The sequence below is a fragment of the Taudactylus pleione genome, unplaced genomic scaffold (assembly GCF_031769625.1).
Source record: "Taudactylus pleione unplaced genomic scaffold, aTauple2 ptg000040l, whole genome shotgun sequence".
Taxonomy (NCBI): domain Eukaryota; kingdom Metazoa; phylum Chordata; class Amphibia; order Anura; family Myobatrachidae; genus Taudactylus; species Taudactylus pleione.
The window spans coordinates 20,940,991-20,962,162 of NW_028284442.1; the positions used below are offsets into that span (position 1 = coordinate 20,940,991).

General features: G+C 41.4%; 1 protein-coding gene across 3 annotated transcripts in view; it reads left to right on the forward strand.

Annotated features, from left to right (window-relative positions):
- SRGAP1 (SLIT-ROBO Rho GTPase activating protein 1) overlaps positions 1-21,172 on the forward strand; it is a 213,948-nt gene that overhangs the window by 113,608 nt on the left and 79,168 nt on the right. For all 3 annotated transcript variants that reach the window (XM_088454598.1, XM_088454606.1, XM_088454616.1), the window contains exons 4-6: positions 11,614-11,676; positions 19,652-19,831; positions 20,141-20,269. In XM_088454598.1, coding sequence (XP_088310724.1) covers positions 11,614-11,676; positions 19,652-19,831; positions 20,141-20,269 — 372 coding nt within the window. The remainder of the gene's footprint in view (positions 1-11,613; positions 11,677-19,651; positions 19,832-20,140; positions 20,270-21,172) is intronic.

Sequence of the window (21,172 nt, forward strand, 5' to 3'; positions counted from 1 at the left end):
GCGTTGTCAGATATCACAAATCCCCAGGAGAGTCTAAGTGGGGTAAGCCACTGGGCGATGATTTCCCTCAGTTTCTCTAAGAGGTTGTCGGCGGTGTGCCTCTTACTGAAACCGGTGATACACAGCGTAGCCTGCCTTGTAACGAGCTGGCGTTTCTGAGATGCTGCTACTGGTGACGCTGCTGCTGTTGCTGCGTAAGGTGATACATCTACCCAGTGGGCTGTCACAGTCATATAGTCCTTAGTCTGCCCTGTTCCACTTGTCCACATGTCCGTGGTTAAGTGGACATTGTGTACAACGGCATTTTTCAGGACACTGAGGACACTTTTTCTGACGTTTCTGTACAGTCTCGGTATCGCCTGCCTAGTGAAGTGGAATCTAGACGGGATTTGGAACCGGGGACACACTACCTCCATCAATTGTCTAAATCCCACTGCACTAATGGCGGATACCGGACGCACGTCTAACACCAACATAGCAGTCAAGGCCTCAGTTATACGTTTTGCTTCAGGATGACTGCTGTCGTACTTCATCCTCCTCGCTAAGGACTGTTGGAGGGTCAATTGTTTAGTAAAAGTAGTGGTGTTCCTACTTCCTCTCTGGGATGATGAACGACTCCCAGCAGCAGCAACAGCAGCAGCGGCAGCAGTAGGCGTAGCAATGCAGGATCCTCCAGAGGAATCCCGGATAGGAGAGTCAGTCATGCCAGTGACATGGCCTGCAGGACTACTTCCGATCCTGACTAAGGAGGAAATTGACGAGGAGGGAGTTGACGGTGTGGTTTGCAGGCGCTTGGATACAACAGGACAACGGGATTTAGGTGTCCCTGGACTGCTTACGGTCTTAGCCAAAGTTTCTGAACTTGACAGTAACTTTTTATGAACGCGCTGCAGGTGCCGTATAAGGGAGGATGTTCCTAGGTGGTTGACGTCCCTACCCCTACTTATTTCACCTTTACATATGGTACATATGGCAAGACAGTTGTTGTCCGGATTTGGATAGAAATATTGCCAGACCAAAGAGGTGGAATGTTTGGTCTTCTGCCCAGGCATGACCGTGATGGGCTTTTTCATCCCACGGACAACAACTGTCTCCCCCGGAGCCTGATTTAAACAAACCACATCACCATCAGAATCCTCCTCGCCAACTTCCTCCTCAGCGCCAGCTACACCAGTATCCTCATCCTGTTGTACTTCAACAGTGACATCTTCAATTTGCATATCAGCAAGTGGACTGTGGGTGCTCCTTTCAGCACTTGCAGGGGGCGTGCAAATGGTGGAAAGAGCCACCTCTTCACGTCCAGTGCTGGGAAGGTCAGGCATCGCAACCACCACCACACTTGGACTCTCCTTGGGGATTTGTGATATCTTCTTAGAAAGCACAGTTCTTCGCTGTGCTTTTGCCAGCTTAACTCTTTTGATTTTTTTAGTGGGAGGAGGGCTTCCATCGTCATGTGAAGCTGAACCACTAGTCATGAACATACTAGGGATCGACCTTAGCCGTTCCTTGCCACTCCGTGTCGTAAATGGCATATTGGCAAGTTTACGTTTCTCTTCAGCTGATTTAAATGTCTTTTTCAAGGTCATTTTCCTGAACTTTGCCATTTGGGATTGTATGTGCCCTCTACTATGACATTGGGCATCGGCCTTGGCAGACGACGTTGATGGCATGTTATCGTCTATGTCATGACTAGTGGCAGCAGCTTCAGCACTAGGAGGAAGTGGTTCTTGATCTTTCTCTATTTTATTTTCATCGGAGAAAGTTTGGTCCTCCATTTATGTTATATCGATTTGATATATACGTGCGGCTAAACACAGAAAATAATTTTTTTTTTGGTTTGGACTGGAGTGTACTTTGTGGGTTACAGCACCCTTTAACGGTCAAGCCAGCCGGCCCTTTACTTATGACACAGGCGCACTCTTGGCACTACTTTGTTGATGCACGTGCGGCTACTGCGCACACAATTCACAAACACAGAAAATAATTTTTTTTTGGTTTGGACTGGAGTGTACTTTCGGGGGTTACAGCACCCTTAACGGTCAAGCCAGCCGGCCCTTTACTTATGACACAGGCGCACGCTTGGCACTACTTTGTTGATGCACGTGCGGCTACTGCGCACACAATTCACAAACACAGAAAATAATTTTTTTTTGGTTTGGACTGGAGTGTACTTTCGGGGGTTACAGCACCCTTTAACGGTCAAGCCATCCGGCCCTTTACTTATGACACAGGTGCACGCTTGGCACTACTTTGTTGATGCACGTGCGGCTACTGCGCACACAATTCACAAACACAGAAAATAATTCTTTTTTGGTTTGGACTGGAGTGTACTTTCGGGGGTTACAGCACCCTTTAACGGTCAAGCCAGCCGGCCCTTTACTTATGACACAGGCGCACGCTTGGCACTACTTTGTTGATGCACGTGCGGCTACTGCGCACACAATTCACAAACACAGAAAATAATATTTTTTTTGGTTTGGACTGGAGTGTACTTTGGGGGTTACAGCACCCTTTAACGGTCAAGCCAGCCGGCCCTTTACTTATGACACAGGCGCACGCTTGGCACTACTTTGTTGATGCACGTGCGGCTACTGCGCACACAATTCACAAACACAGAAAATAATATTTTTTTTGGTTTGGACTGGAGTGTACTTTGGGGGTTACAGCACCCTTTAACGGTCAAGCCAGCCGGCCCTTTACTTATGACACAGGCGCACGCTTGGCACTACTTTGTTGATGCACGTGCGGCTACTGCGCACACAATTCACAAACACAGAAAATAATATTTTTTTGGTTTGGACTGGAGTGTACTTTCGGGGGTTACAGCACCCTTTAACGGTCAAGCCAGCCGGCCCTTTACTTATGACACAGGCGCACGCTTGGCACTACTTTGTTGATGCACGTGCGGCTACTGCGCACACAATTCACAAACACAGAAAATAATATTTTTTTTGGTTTGGACTGGAGTGTACTTTGGGGGTTACAGCACCCTTTAACGGTCAAGCCAGCCGGCCCTTTACTTATGACACAGGCGCACGCTTGGCTCTACTTTGTTGATGCACGTGCGGCTACTGCGCACACAATTCACAAACACAGAAAATAATTTTTTTTTTGGTTTGGACTGGAGTGTACTTTCGGGGGTTACAGCACCCTTAACGGTCAAGCCAGCCGGCCCTTTACTTATGACACAGGTGCATGCTTGGCACTACTTTGTTGATGCACGTGCGGCTACTGCGCACACAATTCACAAACACAGAAAATAATTTTTTTTTTGGTTTGGACTGGAGTGTACTTTCGGGGGTTACAGCACCCTTAACGGTCAAGCCAGCCGGCCCTTTACTTATGACACAGGCGCACGCTTGGCACTACTTTGTTGATGCACGTGCGGCTACTGCGCACACAATTCACAAACACAGAAAATAATTTTTTTTTTGGTTTGGACTGGAGTGTACTTTCGGGGGTTACAGCACCCTTAACGGTCAAGCCAGCCGGCCCTTTACTTATGACACAGGCGCACGCTTGGCACTACTTTGTTGATGCACGTGCGGCTACTGCGCACACAATTCACAAACACAGAAAATAATTTTTTTTTTGGTTTGGACTGGAGTGTACTTTCGGGGGTTACAGCACCCTTAACGGTCAAGCCAGCCGGCCCTTTACTTATGACACAGGCGCACGCTTGGCACTACTTTGTTGATGCACGTGCGGCTACTGCGCACACAATTCACAAACACAGAAAATAATTTTTTTTTGGTTTGGACTGAAGTGTACTTTCGGGGGTTACAGCACCCTTTAACGGTCAAGCCAGCCGGCCCTTTACTTATGACACAGGCGCACTCTTGGCACTACTTTGTTGATGCACGTGCGGCTACTGCGCACACAATTCACAAACACAGAAAATAATTTTTTTTTGGTTTGGACTGGAGTGTACTTTCGGGGGTTACAGCACCCTTAACGGTCAAGCCAGCCGGCCCTTTACTTATGACACAGGCGCACGCTTGGCACTACTTTGTTGATGCACGTGCGGCTACTGCGCACACAATTCACAAACACAGAAAATAATTTTTTTTTGGTTTGGACTGGAGTGTACTTTCGGGGGTTACAGCACCCTTTAACGGTCAAGCCATCCGGCCCTTTACTTATGACACAGGCGCACGCTTGGCTCTACTTTGTTGATGCACGTGCGGCTACTGCGCACACAATTCACAAACACAGAAAATAATTTTTTTTTTGGTTTGGACTGGAGTGTACTTTCGGGGGTTACAGCACCCTTAACGGTCAAGCCAGCCGGCCCTTTACTTATGACACAGGTGCACGCTTGGCACTACTTTGTTGATGCACGTGCGGCTACTGCGCACACAATTCACAAACACAGAAAATAATTTTTTTTTTGGTTTGGACTGGAGTGTACTTTCGGGGGTTACAGCACCCTTAACGGTCAAGCCAGCCGGCCCTTTACTTATGACACAGGCGCACGCTTGGCACTACTTTGTTGATGCACGTGCGGCTACTGCGCACACAATTCACAAACACAGAAAATAATTTTTTTTTTGGTTTGGACTGGAGTGTACTTTCGGGGGTTACAGCACCCTTAACGGTCAAGCCAGCCGGCCCTTTACTTATGACACAGGCGCACGCTTGGCACTACTTTGTTGATGCACGTGCGGCTACTGCGCACACAATTCACAAACACAGAAAATAATTTTTTTTTTGGTTTGGACTGGAGTGTACTTTCGGGGGTTACAGCACCCTTAACGGTCAAGCCAGCCGGCCCTTTACTTATGACACAGGCGCACGCTTGGCACTACTTTGTTGATGCACGTGCGGCTACTGCGCACACAATTCACAAACACAGAAAATTATTTTTTTTTGGTTTGGACTGGAGTGTACTTTCGGGGGTTACAGCACCCTTTAACGGTCAAGCCAGCCGGCCCTTTACTTATGACACAGGCGCACGCTTGGCACTACTTTGTTGATGCACGTGCGGCTACTGCGCACACAATTCACAAACACAGAAAATATATTATTTTTTTAGCACTTGGGGGGAGCGCCCCTGATGGACAGAGCACCCCCTGGACAACACTACAGCTCTCCTTTAGGACTGGGACACTGCACAGGACTTTGGAGTGGACACAGCCCCTATGGAGAACTGACTGCACAACACAGTCCAGCCAGCCCCTATGGACTTTGAAGTAGTGGACACAGCCCCTATTAACAACAGCAGCACAGCACAACACAGCCAGCCCCTATGGACTTTGAAGTAGTGGACAACAGCAGCACTACACTACACTACACTACACTACACAGCCCTAACTCCCACCCTCCCTCTTCACTGTCCACAGCCGAGTGAGAAAATGGCGCCGACGCGGGTACCTTATATAGGATCCAAAACCCGCGAGACTCGGAAGGCGGGATGATGACGTTTTGCCTCGATTTCAGATCCGAGTCAGGCGGGAAAAGTCGAGCCTGACTCGGATCGGACTCGGATCGGGGGGGCTCGGGGGGGTTCGGATTTCAGAAATCCGAACCCGCTCACCCCTAATATATATATATATATATATATATATATATATATATATATATATATATATATATATATATATATATATATATATATACCCTTAGAATGTAAGCTCCTATGAGCAGGGCCCTCTACCCTCTTGTGCATCTCCTTACTATACCTTCATCTACTTCTTACTCTCTACCAGGGCACCTAACACTTGATTGCTTTGCATTGTTGCTTATATGGGTGTTATGGTCGTGAATGTAGCAATGTATATTATCCATGTCCTGTAATGTATTGTATTGTACTGTACTGTAAGTCACTGTAAATCAATCTATTTGTTCATGTACTTTGTAAGGCGCTGCAGAAAACTTGTGGCGCCATATAAATAAACGAATATATATATATATATATATATATATATATATAAACAGAAACAATCATGATGCCAATATATCACAGTAAACTGTACCCACACACATTAAGTAGATCTACTTAAGAGAGACTCTTTTCATTTGTGAGCAGTCGCCGTGAGTGCCGCCATTCATCCACCCGTTTGTTTATATATATATGTATATATATATATATATATATATACATATATACACATACACAATTGGTTATAACTAAGGTGCTATGATGTATCGTATCATAGTGCTTCCATTAACAAGTAAATCTTACTGAGCAACAATTGCTGCTTTGGGGCTCGTTTACATTTTGATGTAAGTCAACTTTATGACACGCCTCTCAGGCGGAACAGTACACGTCCATTTTAACGCTATGCTCCTATGTGCTACTTTCACAAGTAGGCGAGTATGACTTACAGTATCTACCTTATATGCAAATGCGGGGGTCTCTGGAGTCATCAAGTGTTCTGCTTTTTACTCAGCTTCTGGGAAGCTTCCTTCCTACCTCATAACTCCCTTACTACCTCATAGCTCCTTTTAGGGTGGTTTTTTTATTTATTTATTTTATTTTTATTTTTTTACCTCTGACTTGTATAGTAACCTCAAATGTGACATTTTCTTTGTAGAGCATTTCTTCATAAATAATATTTTGGGTTTATTGTGACCGTCCTGTTTTTGTCTTTCTCTATGTCTAATCTACAAGCTTAGTATGGGAAGACTGTCCTAGTTTTTGTCTGTGTTGTGGGTCCCCCTTTCTACCTCTCTGCACCTGATGTGTGGAATGTTTTATTTAAAATGTCATCACTGTATGTCATATAGATGATTGTATTTACATATTTTTTAATGTTAAAATTAATTAATTACGGTACAGTGGAGATTAAGTGCATACACTGGTGTTATTCCTTAATGTCCAGTTGAAGAGCAGCGACAGCCCAATGGGACAAGGAGCTAAGTGTGTCTGCCATACTGATATTCTGACCGTTCACCTCAGAGCAGCTGAGAGGCTTCTAATAATTCCTGGATTCAAATAGAGGCAAAGTAGTACACTGTACCTCTGAGTGTTCCAGCAGTAGGATCTAAAAGACCGCTGCCCTGGGATAGGGCACCCATTCTCCTAGCACCAAATTCAGACAGCAGGCCCTAGACATAGTAGAACCAGGATGGAAAGCGCTCACAGCCATTGCAGTGTAAAGTGGGAGTGTTTTCAATTAATACACTTGTTCTTGATGAATAAAGTAGATTGTTCTCCACCAAAAACATTGTCTTGCAATTAATATATTTCAGAGCTGCTATTTCCTTTGTGATTTATAATGTAAGATAATGTAGTTCCTTCTCTAAAGTCAGTCAGTCCTGTCATCATGGCCACAACTAGGGGGGCTAAGGGGACTCGTGATATGGTTGCCATACTTGAGGGGGTGCTGGGGAGAGGCTGCCGGGAGGCTAGGTTGCTGCTCTTGTGGACTGGAGCCACATGCCGGCCTTTAGAGGCACAGTGACACAGTCAGTCTAATGTGGTCCCGGTCGCAAGCCAATCAGTGCTCGCTTACCGGCAGCCTCTGCAGATTGGCTCCAATTGGTTCGCGAGCGGCGCCATATTACAATGACTGCGCTACTGACAGTTCCCCAGAGTGTGGCAGCCCCGTCCCATGCCACCCCGAGCTCACCCACCGCACGGCCCTGGCAGGTAAGAGAAGGGAGATGGGGCCTTACTGTGGCATAATGTGTAAGGGGCCTTACTGTGGCATAATGTGTAAGGGGCCTTACTGTGGCATAATGTGTAAGGGGCCTTACTGTGGCATAATGTGTAAGGGGCCTTACTGTGGCATATTGTGTAAGGGGCCTTACTGTGGCATAATGTGTAAGGGGCCTTACTGTGGCATAATGTGTAAGGGGCCTTACTGTGGCATAATGTGTAAGGGGCCTTACTGTGGCATAATGTGTAAGGGGCCTTACTGTGGCATAATGTGTAAGGGGCCTTACTGTGGCATAATGTAAAAGGGGCCTTACCGTGGCATAAATGTATATGGGGCCTTACCGTGGCATAAATGTATATGGGGTATTACTGTGGCATAAATGTATATGGGGCATTACTGTGGTTTAATGTGTTGTAAGGGGCATTACTGTGGTTTAATGTGTTGTAAGGGGCATTACTGTGGCAGAATGTTGTAAGGGACATCTGTGTGACATAGTGTGTTATAAGGGGCATTACTGTGTCACACAACCACACACCCTTTTCGTCCTCTATGCTGTTTTTTTTTTTTTTTGGAGGGGGGGGGCGCCAAATTATAGCCTTGCCCGGGTGACAAAAATCTTAGTTTCGGCCCTGCTGTCATCTTATAGAGAGGAAAGGGTACAGGCAGGATATAAATCGAGTGTCATTAATTCACCACCAGAGAGACCTGTGATCTTCATGGTAAAACCACTAGCTTTCCGGTATCTGCATTATCTTCATTTTCTTTTTTATTGCTGTACTTTCTGGATTATTTTGTGGGTTGTACAAACATCAGTATTGGGGCGTTATTAGTCTGTAGAAATGTAGCACTAATTGCATTGCATATCAATCCTGCTACACTTATATTTGAAAGTTTGGGGTACACTATTATACAGTACTATTTAAAACCAAGGCCAAAACTGGTGTTATAGTAAGTGTGATATATTATTGAAATCATACATTTTAATGAGCTTTTGTGCGGGGAATATACCTGGTGGTAAACTTGGGTTATATAAAGGGAGAGCGCTGTTATACACAAGTTACAGCTTGTATCTAGGTGTGAGCATTCAATTGCTGTTACACATGTCATCATGGAACACTGTCAAATTGTCATGTGTCACATTGACCTCAATAAGCATCAGCTAAAAATGATGAGCTAACTACAGCAGATATATGGGATGACATCAGTGAGAACCCAACTATAAGTAATCGCATTAGGAAGCATCAAATAAAAGGTTATATTTCACATGAGACGTGTATTCTATAAATGCACTAACACTATAAATAATTAGAAGTGAAGAGTTCTGTTGCTGGCACTAAGGAGCTATTGTAGGGGAGAAATCAAGACCCTCTGCATTAGCAGCTAATGTAGTTCTGCTAATGTATGTTGTCAAAGTTCAGGGGTGAGAGGACCCATTGTCTATACCTGTTACACAATGTCACAGCAAGAAATTTGCATTGAGTAATTGAGATAGATATTGTAAGTAGTATTAGAATTGCAGTTATAGGTGATTGTTCTGATGTTGTAAAATCACCCATATTACTATAACCTAATATAATGAAAAGAAAAAAGTTAGCTAACAGATCAATATTTTCACAGCATATTAATGTAGTACCACTTACCATAATATACCGATACATCTTTGTAAAGAGAATAAAATCACTACATAGCATCATGTGACTTCCTTTCCTTGCCTGAAAAGCTCTGAGGGACTTTTATGAAAATTGGTTCACAGATACAGTTGTAAACATTTTAACATAATATCTAGGGACACTGCTGAGCAGGTGCCTATACGCACATCAGCCTCAGGGGTATTTGGTACATTACAGTCTCTAACATAAATTTTCCTTTTAACTTATTTATTCAAAAGATATGATTTTTGCCGTTTTAAATGCTTTCCTTAAATGGATATTAATGTACAAGGTTTACAGAAACAGAGTAGGTTGTAACAGTTGCTTCCAGTATGCAGCACAAGATTTATTTTAATTGTAGAGTTTAATATCGTAAAATAGTGACATTTCCAGGGACAAACCTTACAATTCTGGGAGGGTTCCTGGAAATTAGGGACAGTATAGCAACTATACAGTTCACTATGCAAAGCAATTTATACAATTCATAGCAATTAATTAAACTCCTTTTTCTAGTACAGAAAAGAAAATGAAAACAATCTGTCTGGTTGATTATTTAACGGTACATTTTAATGTGCGCTATTATACATAAATAATCCCCTTTGAGTTTTGTGCTGATTACAGTGTGGGCTGCATACTGACGTTTCATGGTTTCTTTGTAAACTACAGCATGAATGTGATATCTGTAGTTGTGGGAATGCAGACCTGCTATACTGAGACATCCAGCTAGGAGATTTCTGCTGAGCACAGCTGTGAAGCTAACACAAATAGCTCACACTTCTTGCCATCACCGAATGAGCTAATACTATAAATACACAAAGTTGTTATTACTTTTATTCAAAGTGACCCAGAATCTTTAGGCTGCAACTACAAGTATGATAGTATGTGTGTGATGATGCTCAATCTTGTTTTTCATACTGGTGCCACTCTGTCTGCTGAGTCAGTGGATAAGTAGAGAATATTGTCTCTGTCATGGAGATTATTTTAGTAGGTGTAGAAGTCTTATCTGCCAGTTTATATTAACACAGAAACTGTGCAGAGTCTTAGCGTACAGATACTATAGTTCATTAACAGAACAATCATCTGTTTTATGGTATCACCAGCCTATTTTTACGTTGCTGCAACCATTTTAGTGGGTAAGCACATGTATTTTTAGACACATATAGCATTGCCTTTGAAGCTGCAAAACCTAGCAGATCCTGATAGATGGAGCTGGTGGTTACAGTGCTCCTTGCTAGGCAAAGGGGTGATTTTTATTATGACATAAACTTATGTAAATTAGATTATAGGACTAGAGGAGCTGCATATACTGGTGGCATTCTCTGGTTAACTGTGTGTTACAAAGTATTTCTCTCCCTTGTTATTGCAGTGCCTTCTGGGGCTGTGGCAACCAGGTCTTGGCTGTACTTCCAGTGGAGCACCTCTTATCTCCCCGATGCACTAGGCATATTTTGACTAACATGATAAAAACATTCAAACACACAAATTGATACATACAAATAAGACTGTCTGTCTCAATTACCCTCCCTCTGATGTAAATAATGAATACATTTCTTCAGTAGTGAGATCATTGGACTAAAAGGGATCAGCATCCTTTTACGAATGTACACACCACAGCGCAATCACTGGTCAATGAAGAATAGGATTTATTGTACATGTGTAGGAGATCCTATTCTAATTGGTCAGTGATTGTACAGCAGTAATAAAGAGTGGCATATATTATAAGTGCAGCAAATGGCGTATTACTCATTTGCCTTGTCGCACTTAAACCAAGAAAAAAATTGCCCAGTGTTCCACCGCTAGGCCTGGTCTATATGTTCTGCCATCAAATCTGGGCCTGTAAACAGACAGAGATGGGAGCACTGGGTCGTGCGTCTAATGCTCTGATAAATATTAGGACACTGTACAATAATTGTCTATGCTTTTAAGAGGGATTGCTTATCAACTCCTATGTGTATAAGCCCTATTCCTCTTTGACTGACTAATCAATTATGTCTCTGATGTTTGTTAAATTAGTGTTATTTTCCATTGTGTTGCTGTTATTTGTTTTAATTTATTGTTTTATATTGTTGATTGTTTCTCTCTCTCTCTCTCTCTCAACTTATTTTATGCACATTTTGGTTGTACGATTGCTATTGCATGGTTCGGTATTGCTTTCACATAACAGATTAGTCATATCATATTTTATAAATGATTACCTTCCATTTTTGACTTGCGATTGTTTCATAAATAAAAGGTGCATAAATTAAAATAACAGCAGCTCAATTTTAGGTAACAGCTTCAATATCTGAATACAAAAAAAGTATAAAAATATGAAACATATATGCAAGTAATTTATAGTACTTTCTCTTATTTCATTATAGAGCAAAGAAATTGCTTTCCAGCTTCACGAGGATCTAATGAAAGTCCTTAATGAGCTGTATACGGTAAGTACAACTTCTGAAAGGATATTTTCTTTTCTACTGCATAAAATATCTCTCGTGGTGGATACAAATAATATCTGCAGCATTGTGCATCAGCTAAAGCCAAACCACATTCTACAGTAGAACACTGTCCTTTTAATGTACGAAGGATAATGTACAGTGCTAGAGATAAATAATATATATAGAATTTAATAATATAAATCATATAAAATCAATAATAAAAAATGAGCACTTTTAAGAAAATTAAATTAGATACATGTATCCAAACAGCAATATATAAATCCTGAAAAGGCATACATAATATACACCCTGTAGGCACCATAATATAGCATGAATCAATTGAAAGCATCGGACAAACGTCTTTTGGATAGCAAGTGTCCAGCAAAGAAAAATGTGTAGTTTACTAGCTTATGATATAGTCTCAAGTGTATCCTTAATTAGCGATGGTTCCACATCGAGGCTTTAGTCCAACGCAGGCAAACGGATCCTTGTAGTAGTTGATAGCTAGTAGCTGGATATATTGCACATCATCCCAAGTTCAGACAGTGTCCCAAAAGCTTGCAAAGTGCTTGGTTATAAAGTGACAAGTGCCAAAGGGAACAGGGTGAGTCCACTGTCCTTTAATGTGTGGGTGAACAACTTAACATACACTCACACAAATACTTAAGCTGGCCACACATCTAAAGATTATCTGTCCAACCAGCCAACTAGTAGATTGGTTGGAATGAAAATCTGGTAAGGAATACAATCAGCAACTTGCTCCCGGACGCTGAAAAATGGACCAAAACTGTTGTATAAACAAATAGTTTAAATCAAACATTTAACAAACTTGTCTGACGTCCACTTTCATCTATTTTCTGGCATTTAGGAGTAAATTTCTGATCATCATTTACTCCTATTCCTTACCAGATTTTAATTCCAACCAATCAACAAGTTAGCTGGTTGGATGTAAGTTGTTCTAGTGTGTGGCCAGCTTTACAAAGTAACACATGAATTATTGTTGCTATTTTAGACCATAACCCTCCTTTCCTATCTGTCTGTCCACTGTATTTTACAGTTTTGTCCCTGTGTATGATAACTTGATGCACTGCATGGTGTATCATGTGATTAGGAAGTGCAGGGAATGAAACGGTCACAAGAGGAGGGCAATATATTTGTGGTAATGCCCACAAAGCTTCAAGGTGGAAATTGTAAACAAAAACAATACTTTGAAAACATTTTCTAACATTATATTTTAAAGGTGAGTTGTCACCTCCTATAACAAAGTTATAGCAACCAGTAAACAATCACCGACACAGGACAGCACAAAATGGCAATTGTTTTCACTTGGTCTAAATTCATATATGTTACCGTTTCAAACTAGCAATACATTACATGGGACACATTTAAACGTTGGACTAGTTGAGGTGTCAAGGAATCTGTAAAAAAATAGACTTTAATATTAAGCCTTATAGAAGACTATGGTTTTACTCTGCATTGGTTTCACTATTAATAATTAACAGTAAATTATGTATTGTGCTTTTAGGATTTCTTATAATAACATTTTTAGGAATAGGAAAAATTACGGCCAAAAACAATAACTCAAAAATTCTTAATTTTCTTCTGCATATTGGAACAAGAGAATTCCCTCCTATGTATTTGTCTAATTTTAAAGAAGGATATGAAATATATGAACTTAACTTTAGGTTTTAGTGAATTCTAGAGAAAGGAGCATCCTGATGTATCTGACAGTGTTCACATATGAAAGCTGCTTGCTTCTCTTACAGGCCTGGAACAAACAAAATTAGACAGGCAGGGTTCATACGGAATGTATGGATTCACATCTATTTCCAGTGACATATTGCATTGAGTTGTTAAGAATTAAAAAAAAAATATATATATATATATGTGCCCTGGGAAAATGGATGCAAGTGTATAAAAACAATTGTGTGCTTTTAGATGCATTTCTCATGCATTGTCCTTTTTTACAATGCAATCTATTGTACTGGTAGTATATTCAAATGCAGAACACATGCTGCCTTCTAAATTTGTAAATGCAACATTAACATTTTAAAACACATTGTTGGAAACATCATCATAAACTATTATTTTCCTATTTTTATGATGCTTTTGAAGCATTTATTAGCATGAAAAGAACAAAAAAAGGTGTGACTCTATATATTTATTAGGAAAAAACTTTGTTTCTGAGCCAGACATAGAGCTATGGCTTCAGAGAGGTAAGCTGGCACATACAATGTTTAATTTTGGTATTTCTTTAAACTTTTTGTAAAAGGATTTGGTATTTCATACATAATTAATATAGAATATACTTTAGCCTAAAATGCGTGTTGGGCACCCAGCATACATGTTCATGCTAATATTTTTAATCCATGTATTTGTGTAGCTATTTCTGACAGTGCACCAGCTGGTGCCTCTGCATTTGTAAATCACATTCCTTGTAAATCCTTGGGCTGCCTGCAGACTGTTTGTCATAGGAAGAGGATAGAGCATTTGGTAGCATTCCAGCAGTCATATCCCAGTCTTGTTTATTCTGAAAAGTGATCACAATTTTTATTCAATATAAATATCATGTACTTATATTCATGTATGTACAGCGATAACTATCCAATCCTATCAATCATGTGGGCCAAGTTTCCAAATACTGTATCATCAACACTATAAAAAAACTACTCTCAGTACTATGGTGCACCAGAAAATATCTGCACTCCAGTCCATAAAACATGTATATAATGTATTGTCCTTTGATTATTGGTGTATTTTATTGCATATAGCTTGACCCTAAAAGTATTGGTATTATTCTCATTGGTTCACTACATTTGCTCTGTATTGTCATAAGTAAAGCATTTTCCATGTATGTGACAATATGGAGAGAGGGAAGTTCTCACATTAAGCATTCAAATGTATAAACTCGCACATATAATCATGTTTACACACACTGAAACAGCATGCTTCATAAGATCCATGACTGCATAAAATGTCTACAGTAGTAATGGATTATCTGTGCAAAATCTGTCCTTTAGCCACAAATGTAATTTCTATAAGAAGTTTTGGTTGCAGCTTTTTATGGAAATGTATTTATTTAGCATACAGGTTATGCTTTATAGACAGCTCATTGGCTGCTGTCATGGAAATGGTACTTTTCTATTCTGTGGAAGCACATAAAATATTGATTTTGTTTTACTGATTCGATTTTAAAATATTTAATATATTTAATACATTTCATAATCGCAAAGTGTGGTTAATTTTGTGTGGAAACTGGCTGTGATGGACCTGTCATCTGTGATGATCACTTTTGATGAGTACTGGCTATTCAATTCCAGATCTTTTAATTAATATTTTATTTATTTAAAAAGTGCAGATCACAATTTCAAAATGGGTTGAATATAAAAACAACATATTAAACATGAGAGATAATCAGAATCTGCTAATAAAGCAACATAGGGTGTGGGGGTAAGGAAAATGAGGAAAAAGAATATAGGGAATAAAAAGGTGGGATGTAGGAGGGGGTTAGTCGCCAGGTGCTCCATAGCAAAAAAGAAATGAGAAGTAAGGAAAGTGGCAGCAGCATGAGGGAGAGTTAAGTTAGTAGGAGGTAGTAGTTAATTTTTTCCATGCAAGCTATAAACTAGATATATGATTTGATGGAGGAAATATTTGGAGAGTGTTTCTGTTGCCAGTGTTTGGCAATTAGACATTTGGCAGCTGCTAAAATTTAAGTCGGCAGGGTGACTTAAATTAAATGTTCAAGTGTCCTCTTGAGCAGGGCAGGGTAGGAGTGTTGAGATAAGGGATGAGAACTTTGGACTACAAAAGGGACATGTTATGACAGGACCACCATATATGTAAGAACGAGATGTAGTCTGCATCCCGGGCGTGCAGGATGCCAACGGTCTGAATACCAGCGCCGAAATCCCGACAGGTCGGGAACCCGGCACCAGTATCTCGACCGCCGGCATCCCGAAGGTAAGTATCGGGTTCTTAAGGGGAAGTTAGGGTTAGGCATTAGGGTTAGGCATCGGGTAGGGAGATTTAGGATTAGGGTGCGGGGAGGGGAAGGTTAGGTTTAGGCACTAGGGGGGGGAGGTAAGGTTTAGGCACTGAGGGGGGGGGGGAGAGGTTAGGTTTAGGGACTAGGAGGGGAGGTTAGGGTTAGGCACTGGGGAGGGAGGGTTAGAGTTAGGGTAGGGGATAGAAAAACACTCACCTGTCTAACCTATGGGTGTTGAGATTCTGGCTGTCGGGATGCCGTTGTCAGATTTCATATCCAACCCGTAAGTGCGATCCAAGCTGTCCACAGTACCTCTAACATAAGGGGAGGTAGAGGCATACCTTTTGGGCTAGTCTATTCGGAGTAACACACCATTGAAAATATACCTTGTATGCATTCTCTTTAATCATGGTGGAGATTGAGCTAGATGCTACACCAGCTTTGATGGCTTCCCAATAGCCTTTATATGTTGGCCGACCTAAATCCCTTTCACATTATTTCTCATGCCTGTAGAGTGTAGAGATCATAACTTTTTGCGTAAAGTTGCGGAGATGCAGATTTGTTTAAACGGGGCTGGTACAGGTGGGAATTGTCCTGACAGGAGGATGCCTTAGAAATGCCCAAGCTAAAAGTACTCAAAAAGTCTAGGGTAGAGAGCAAGGAATTTAGTATAGAGTTCTTAATAAGAAAGCATAAGAAAATAAATGTACAGCAAAATGGGCTCCAGAGTTCCGCCAGTACACTTGCTGCAGAGGCCGTTGATGACTGACAGCTCAACTGGGCGGGCTAATGAAAGTGCACGCCCAGTTGTGACATCATGACACATGTGCAGACGTTTGGTAAGTGTGTATGTACTTACCAGGTGTCAGATAGCACGGCGGATCGTCTAGAAGGCCAATTCGATGTCCTGGTGTGTACCCAGCTTTAGGTGGGACAGCATTAGAGATTAAATAATAAATTGGAGGCTCTTGGCGTTTTCCTAGCAGAGGGGTGCCATGGGGTGGGTGAGCAGTGTCTAGCTTAGGGAGTTAGAAACTCTCCAAGAGTCATAGACCTTGTGTAATTTCAGAAACTCTTGTCTTTAGCATATGCGGAATCCCTCCTGCCAAGTGGGGTGTTTGGAGATGTAGTCTTGTCCAAGACGGGAGAGAAGAGCATTAAAATCTCCAGTAGCAATCAGTTCGCCTATGCTTACTTGGGAGAGAAGAGAGCCCAAGTGTTCAAAGAAGGTGTGATGATGTGCAAAATTTCGTTGTAGGAAATGTTCAGTTTCTAGGCAATTTCTCGCATGGAATAGCCTTAATTTCTAAGAACAAGAATAGACTGTCGAGTTTCACATGAAAGTTCTTTTGTTATGGCCATTTGGAGAGTATAATCGAACCCACAAATGTGATGCTCCATATACTCAACCAGCTCAAAGGAAGGCCAGTTTTATAGCTTCTCTAACGAGCAAACCCGTTTTCAGCTGTGCTAACATAATTGCACAAGGGTTTTCTAATCATCCATTAGTCTTCCAAAGCGCTTAGCAAACACAATGTACCATTAGAATACTGGAGTGTTGGTTGCTGGAAATGGGCCTCTATACACCTATGTAGATATTCCTTTAAAAATTAGACGTTTGCAGCTAGCATAGTCATTTACCACATTAACAATATATAGTGTATTTCTGATTAATTTAATGTTATCTTCATTGGAAAAAACTGTGCTTGTCTTTCAAAAATAAGGAAATATCTAAGTGACCCCAAACTTTTGAACAGTAGTGTATATTCAACTAGATCTATACAAAACGTTCAATCGAGAACAATCTCTTCTTCAGGGTCCATAGTGATCCACAGCATGGGGGAAATGTGGTTGGAATGATCCAGGCACCAAACAGTTAAGTTTTCAGCTCCCAGGATGCCTCAGGTCCTCCTCCACATATACCCCGCCCCTGGCCACAGGCATTCAATTTTTCATTTAGTGCGGCAGGATTCAGATGCACCTTTATAACAGGGGGACTGCTCATGCAGTCCCAAGCTTTTTATATTATGTTTTATTTTATTTATTTTTACTTTAGAGCAAGCAGCACTAGGCATCCTAAAGGACGACTGTGCTGCTGCTCCACCTACCCCCACTGGCGCAATAATACCAGTAACCGGGCTGGTGATTTCGGCGGGCACTAGCTTGACTAACGGCGATACTGGGACCCGGGACTGCAGCCAGAAGCACGGGGACGCAGGTAAAGTGGTTCCCCGCTCGTGGGGAACCACGTGGCAGTCCGTACCTACGGTGGTTGGAGACCTGCCATAGATTGCTGTAGTGGGGCGTCCGCTCTCCAACTAGACCGTCGGGGACAGTGGTGGCGGCCATGCTATAAAGCCAGCGCACCAGGGGGGTTGATACAGCATAGGTTAGTTGGACCGCAGCCCCTCCCCCAGCCCATACACTGATCCAGCTGAGATTTTCCTGCGTCTGTGTTGTTCCTCCTACCCTCCTCTGTATATGAGACGCACAGCGACCACTATCATTGTGGAGTTGAAGCTACTGGTCTCAGGAGGATGTTGAAAAAGCATGATACCTGCTCATGTGCCTTTTACTTTGTTTTTTCTTTTTTTCATATTTTTTTATTTGCTTCATTTTTATTTGCCTCCTCCATGTGTCTCCCTGAAGACTTTTGTCACTCTATAGCAGCGATTCCCAACCTCGGTCCTCAAGGCACACTAACAGTCCTGGTTTTAGTGATATCCATGCTAAAGCACAGATGGTTAAATCAAAATAACTAAGGTACTAATTAAGTCACCTGTGCTCAAGTATGGCTATCCTTAAAACCTGGACTGTTAGTGTGCCTTGAGGACCGTGGTTGGGAACCCCTGCTCTATAGGATTATCATAGTACAGCTGAATTTACTGACGTCTACTTCAGTTTCTGGTGAGAAGTATTATGTTTCATGGCCCCTGCGGCCAGCAAATGGAAGAGGGGAAGTTGTGTCAGGAACTCATGTCACCCCCAGAAGCCGACCCTCAGAATGTCTAAAACAACCCGAATGTTTTCACCTGCAAACCAAACACCTAGCAAGGCACCTTCAGACAACATCACTAGACTTTTTCAGTAGGGCTACTCTAACATAGATTTCTTCATAATGATGATTTGACCATCTGGTTTATCAATCAACATCAAATTAATGCAAGCAAACATGCAGAATGAATCTGTGTGCAGAATATGCACATACGTACTACTGATGTTTATACAAAACTGGAAATAAGAGGTATTTTCTCTGTAAATATGATCTTCGTTAGACGAAGTGCAGACAAAATGAGAGAAAATTACAGATGTATATTTAACAGTTTCACTTTAAATATTTTGGGTGGTATGTTCTTGTACACTTCCATTATTCTAAAGTCTTATTACATTGTAGTAACAAGCAGATTTATTTTTATGCTCTGATCCGTACAGGAAGGCAGCATTTATGTTTTTAGTATAATCGTAACATCAAGTCAGCACTGGGACATTTGTGGAAAGCTCATTACCTTTTTATTCAACTGAAGGGGCTTATGGGCCAATCCGGCTGCTTAATGGCCAAAATTGTATAGTTTGGCCATATGTCTTTTAGCCCATATCTGAAATATTTGGCTAGTCTGCACTTGGACTTAACCACTGTTAGACAGTTTGTGGATGACTACATATATGATCCCATCCCACCACTCTCATACCAAATTTACTGTTCCTTTCCATCAGTAAACTTTTCTAGATCCACATACTCTGCACTGTGCTGTGAATAATGTGTGAAATTTCCTATCTAGCATGAGCGCTTCAATGCAGAAAATATATGTACATCGTGTAGCCTGGCACTAAAGGTGCCTTTGTCATCATGAATTGAGTATTATGTGTAGTTGTAATGATCAGATTGTGACCCTACAATTTCAAGCATGTGAACACTAAATAAATGTTTTTACTTTGAAATCCATTCCTGCTATTAGTGCTTTATACTTAATGTGCATACCTCTCCTTCAGGTCATGAAAACATACCACATGTATCATGCAGAGAGTATCAATGCAGAATTTAAACTGAAAGAAGCTGAAAAACAAGAGGAGAAACAAATTGGAAGGTCTGACCCAGTCTTCCATTTACGACTGGAGGATAAACACCAAAGACGGAGCTCAGTCAAAAAGATAGAGAAAATGAAGGAGAAGGTATGTCTCCTCTTTATCACATTGTACTTAGCATAGGCATACATTATTAAATAGGGTTACTGCAATGCACTTTAGGATTTGCAATTTTGCCTTTAATGGGTGTGGGTCCATTCTACTTTCTGGATACTAAAATGGTCCAAGCAGGCTCCTACATTAGTCTGACTGGATTCTTCATTTTACAGAATTGTACCATCTTGTATATTTCAGATGATCTATTTCATGTCATGCATTATATAAAATGATTTCATCCTTTGCTGCTGTAGAAGTTCTGTGAATTGTTTCAATAAACACTGCTTTATTTATTTGCAGCGTCAAGCCAAATACTCTGAGAACAAACTGAAGTCTATAAAAGCAAGGAACGAATATTTATTAACACTGGAGGCAACAAATGCTTCTGTTTTCAAATATTACATCCACGACCTTTCAGATTTAATTGATGTAAGTTTTTTCTTTTGTCATTTGATTTTACATTTGTCTAACCATGTGATATTTGATGATATAATGGTCGTGATTCAGAGGTGGACACAGAAGTACTCGCAGCAGTGTCTACTGGTAGTCACCCATCTGCAACTTTATGCAAATGCTGCTACAAGATGCTACCATCAGTACATTAAGATATAATAGACCTGATTTAGAGGTGTACACACTGGCATTGTCTGTCATAGTCGACTGCGCATGTGTCTCAAGCTTGGGAACACACTAGGTCGACTTGACGGCCGAGCAGCCGATTCAGGTGAGTATATACACTGACCGATCGACCGTTCAACATGTCGTCCTGATGTCACAGCTGACTGGCATTTGATGCGTGTGCTTCATGTCGTGTTACACATAACCTGTGGGCGCCATGCACAGGGCCGCCATCAGGGGGGTTACTGCCGCTCCTCGAGTCTTGGACATAGAGGGGGGGACCGCTCCTGGCTCCTACCCAGGGGCCGGTCCAGGGGGGGGTCCTTACAGCAATGTAAGGTAGTTACTGTTCTTCCTTATCATATAGACCTAAAGTTTTCTGAAAAATTGTGGTAAACCACTTCCTACAGTCTAAGTAATATCTCATGCTGAAACAGTTTCCTATGTGTGAAGCAAATAGTGATAATAGACACAGAGATTCACCACTACGAAGACACTGAGGTAAACCACAGTGGTTTTTCACGCCCACCCACTTGGAAGTATCATAGCCATATTACAGATAACCTTCCACAAAACCCTTAATGAAGATTTCTATAAATTTTTTACTTTAGCATGTATTGCTAAAATATTCTCAATATTTTATACTTTTTATTTATTTGTAACAAAAAGTATCCCCTAAATGTTTAAGATTTTCTTTACAGGGTTTTCAAATAA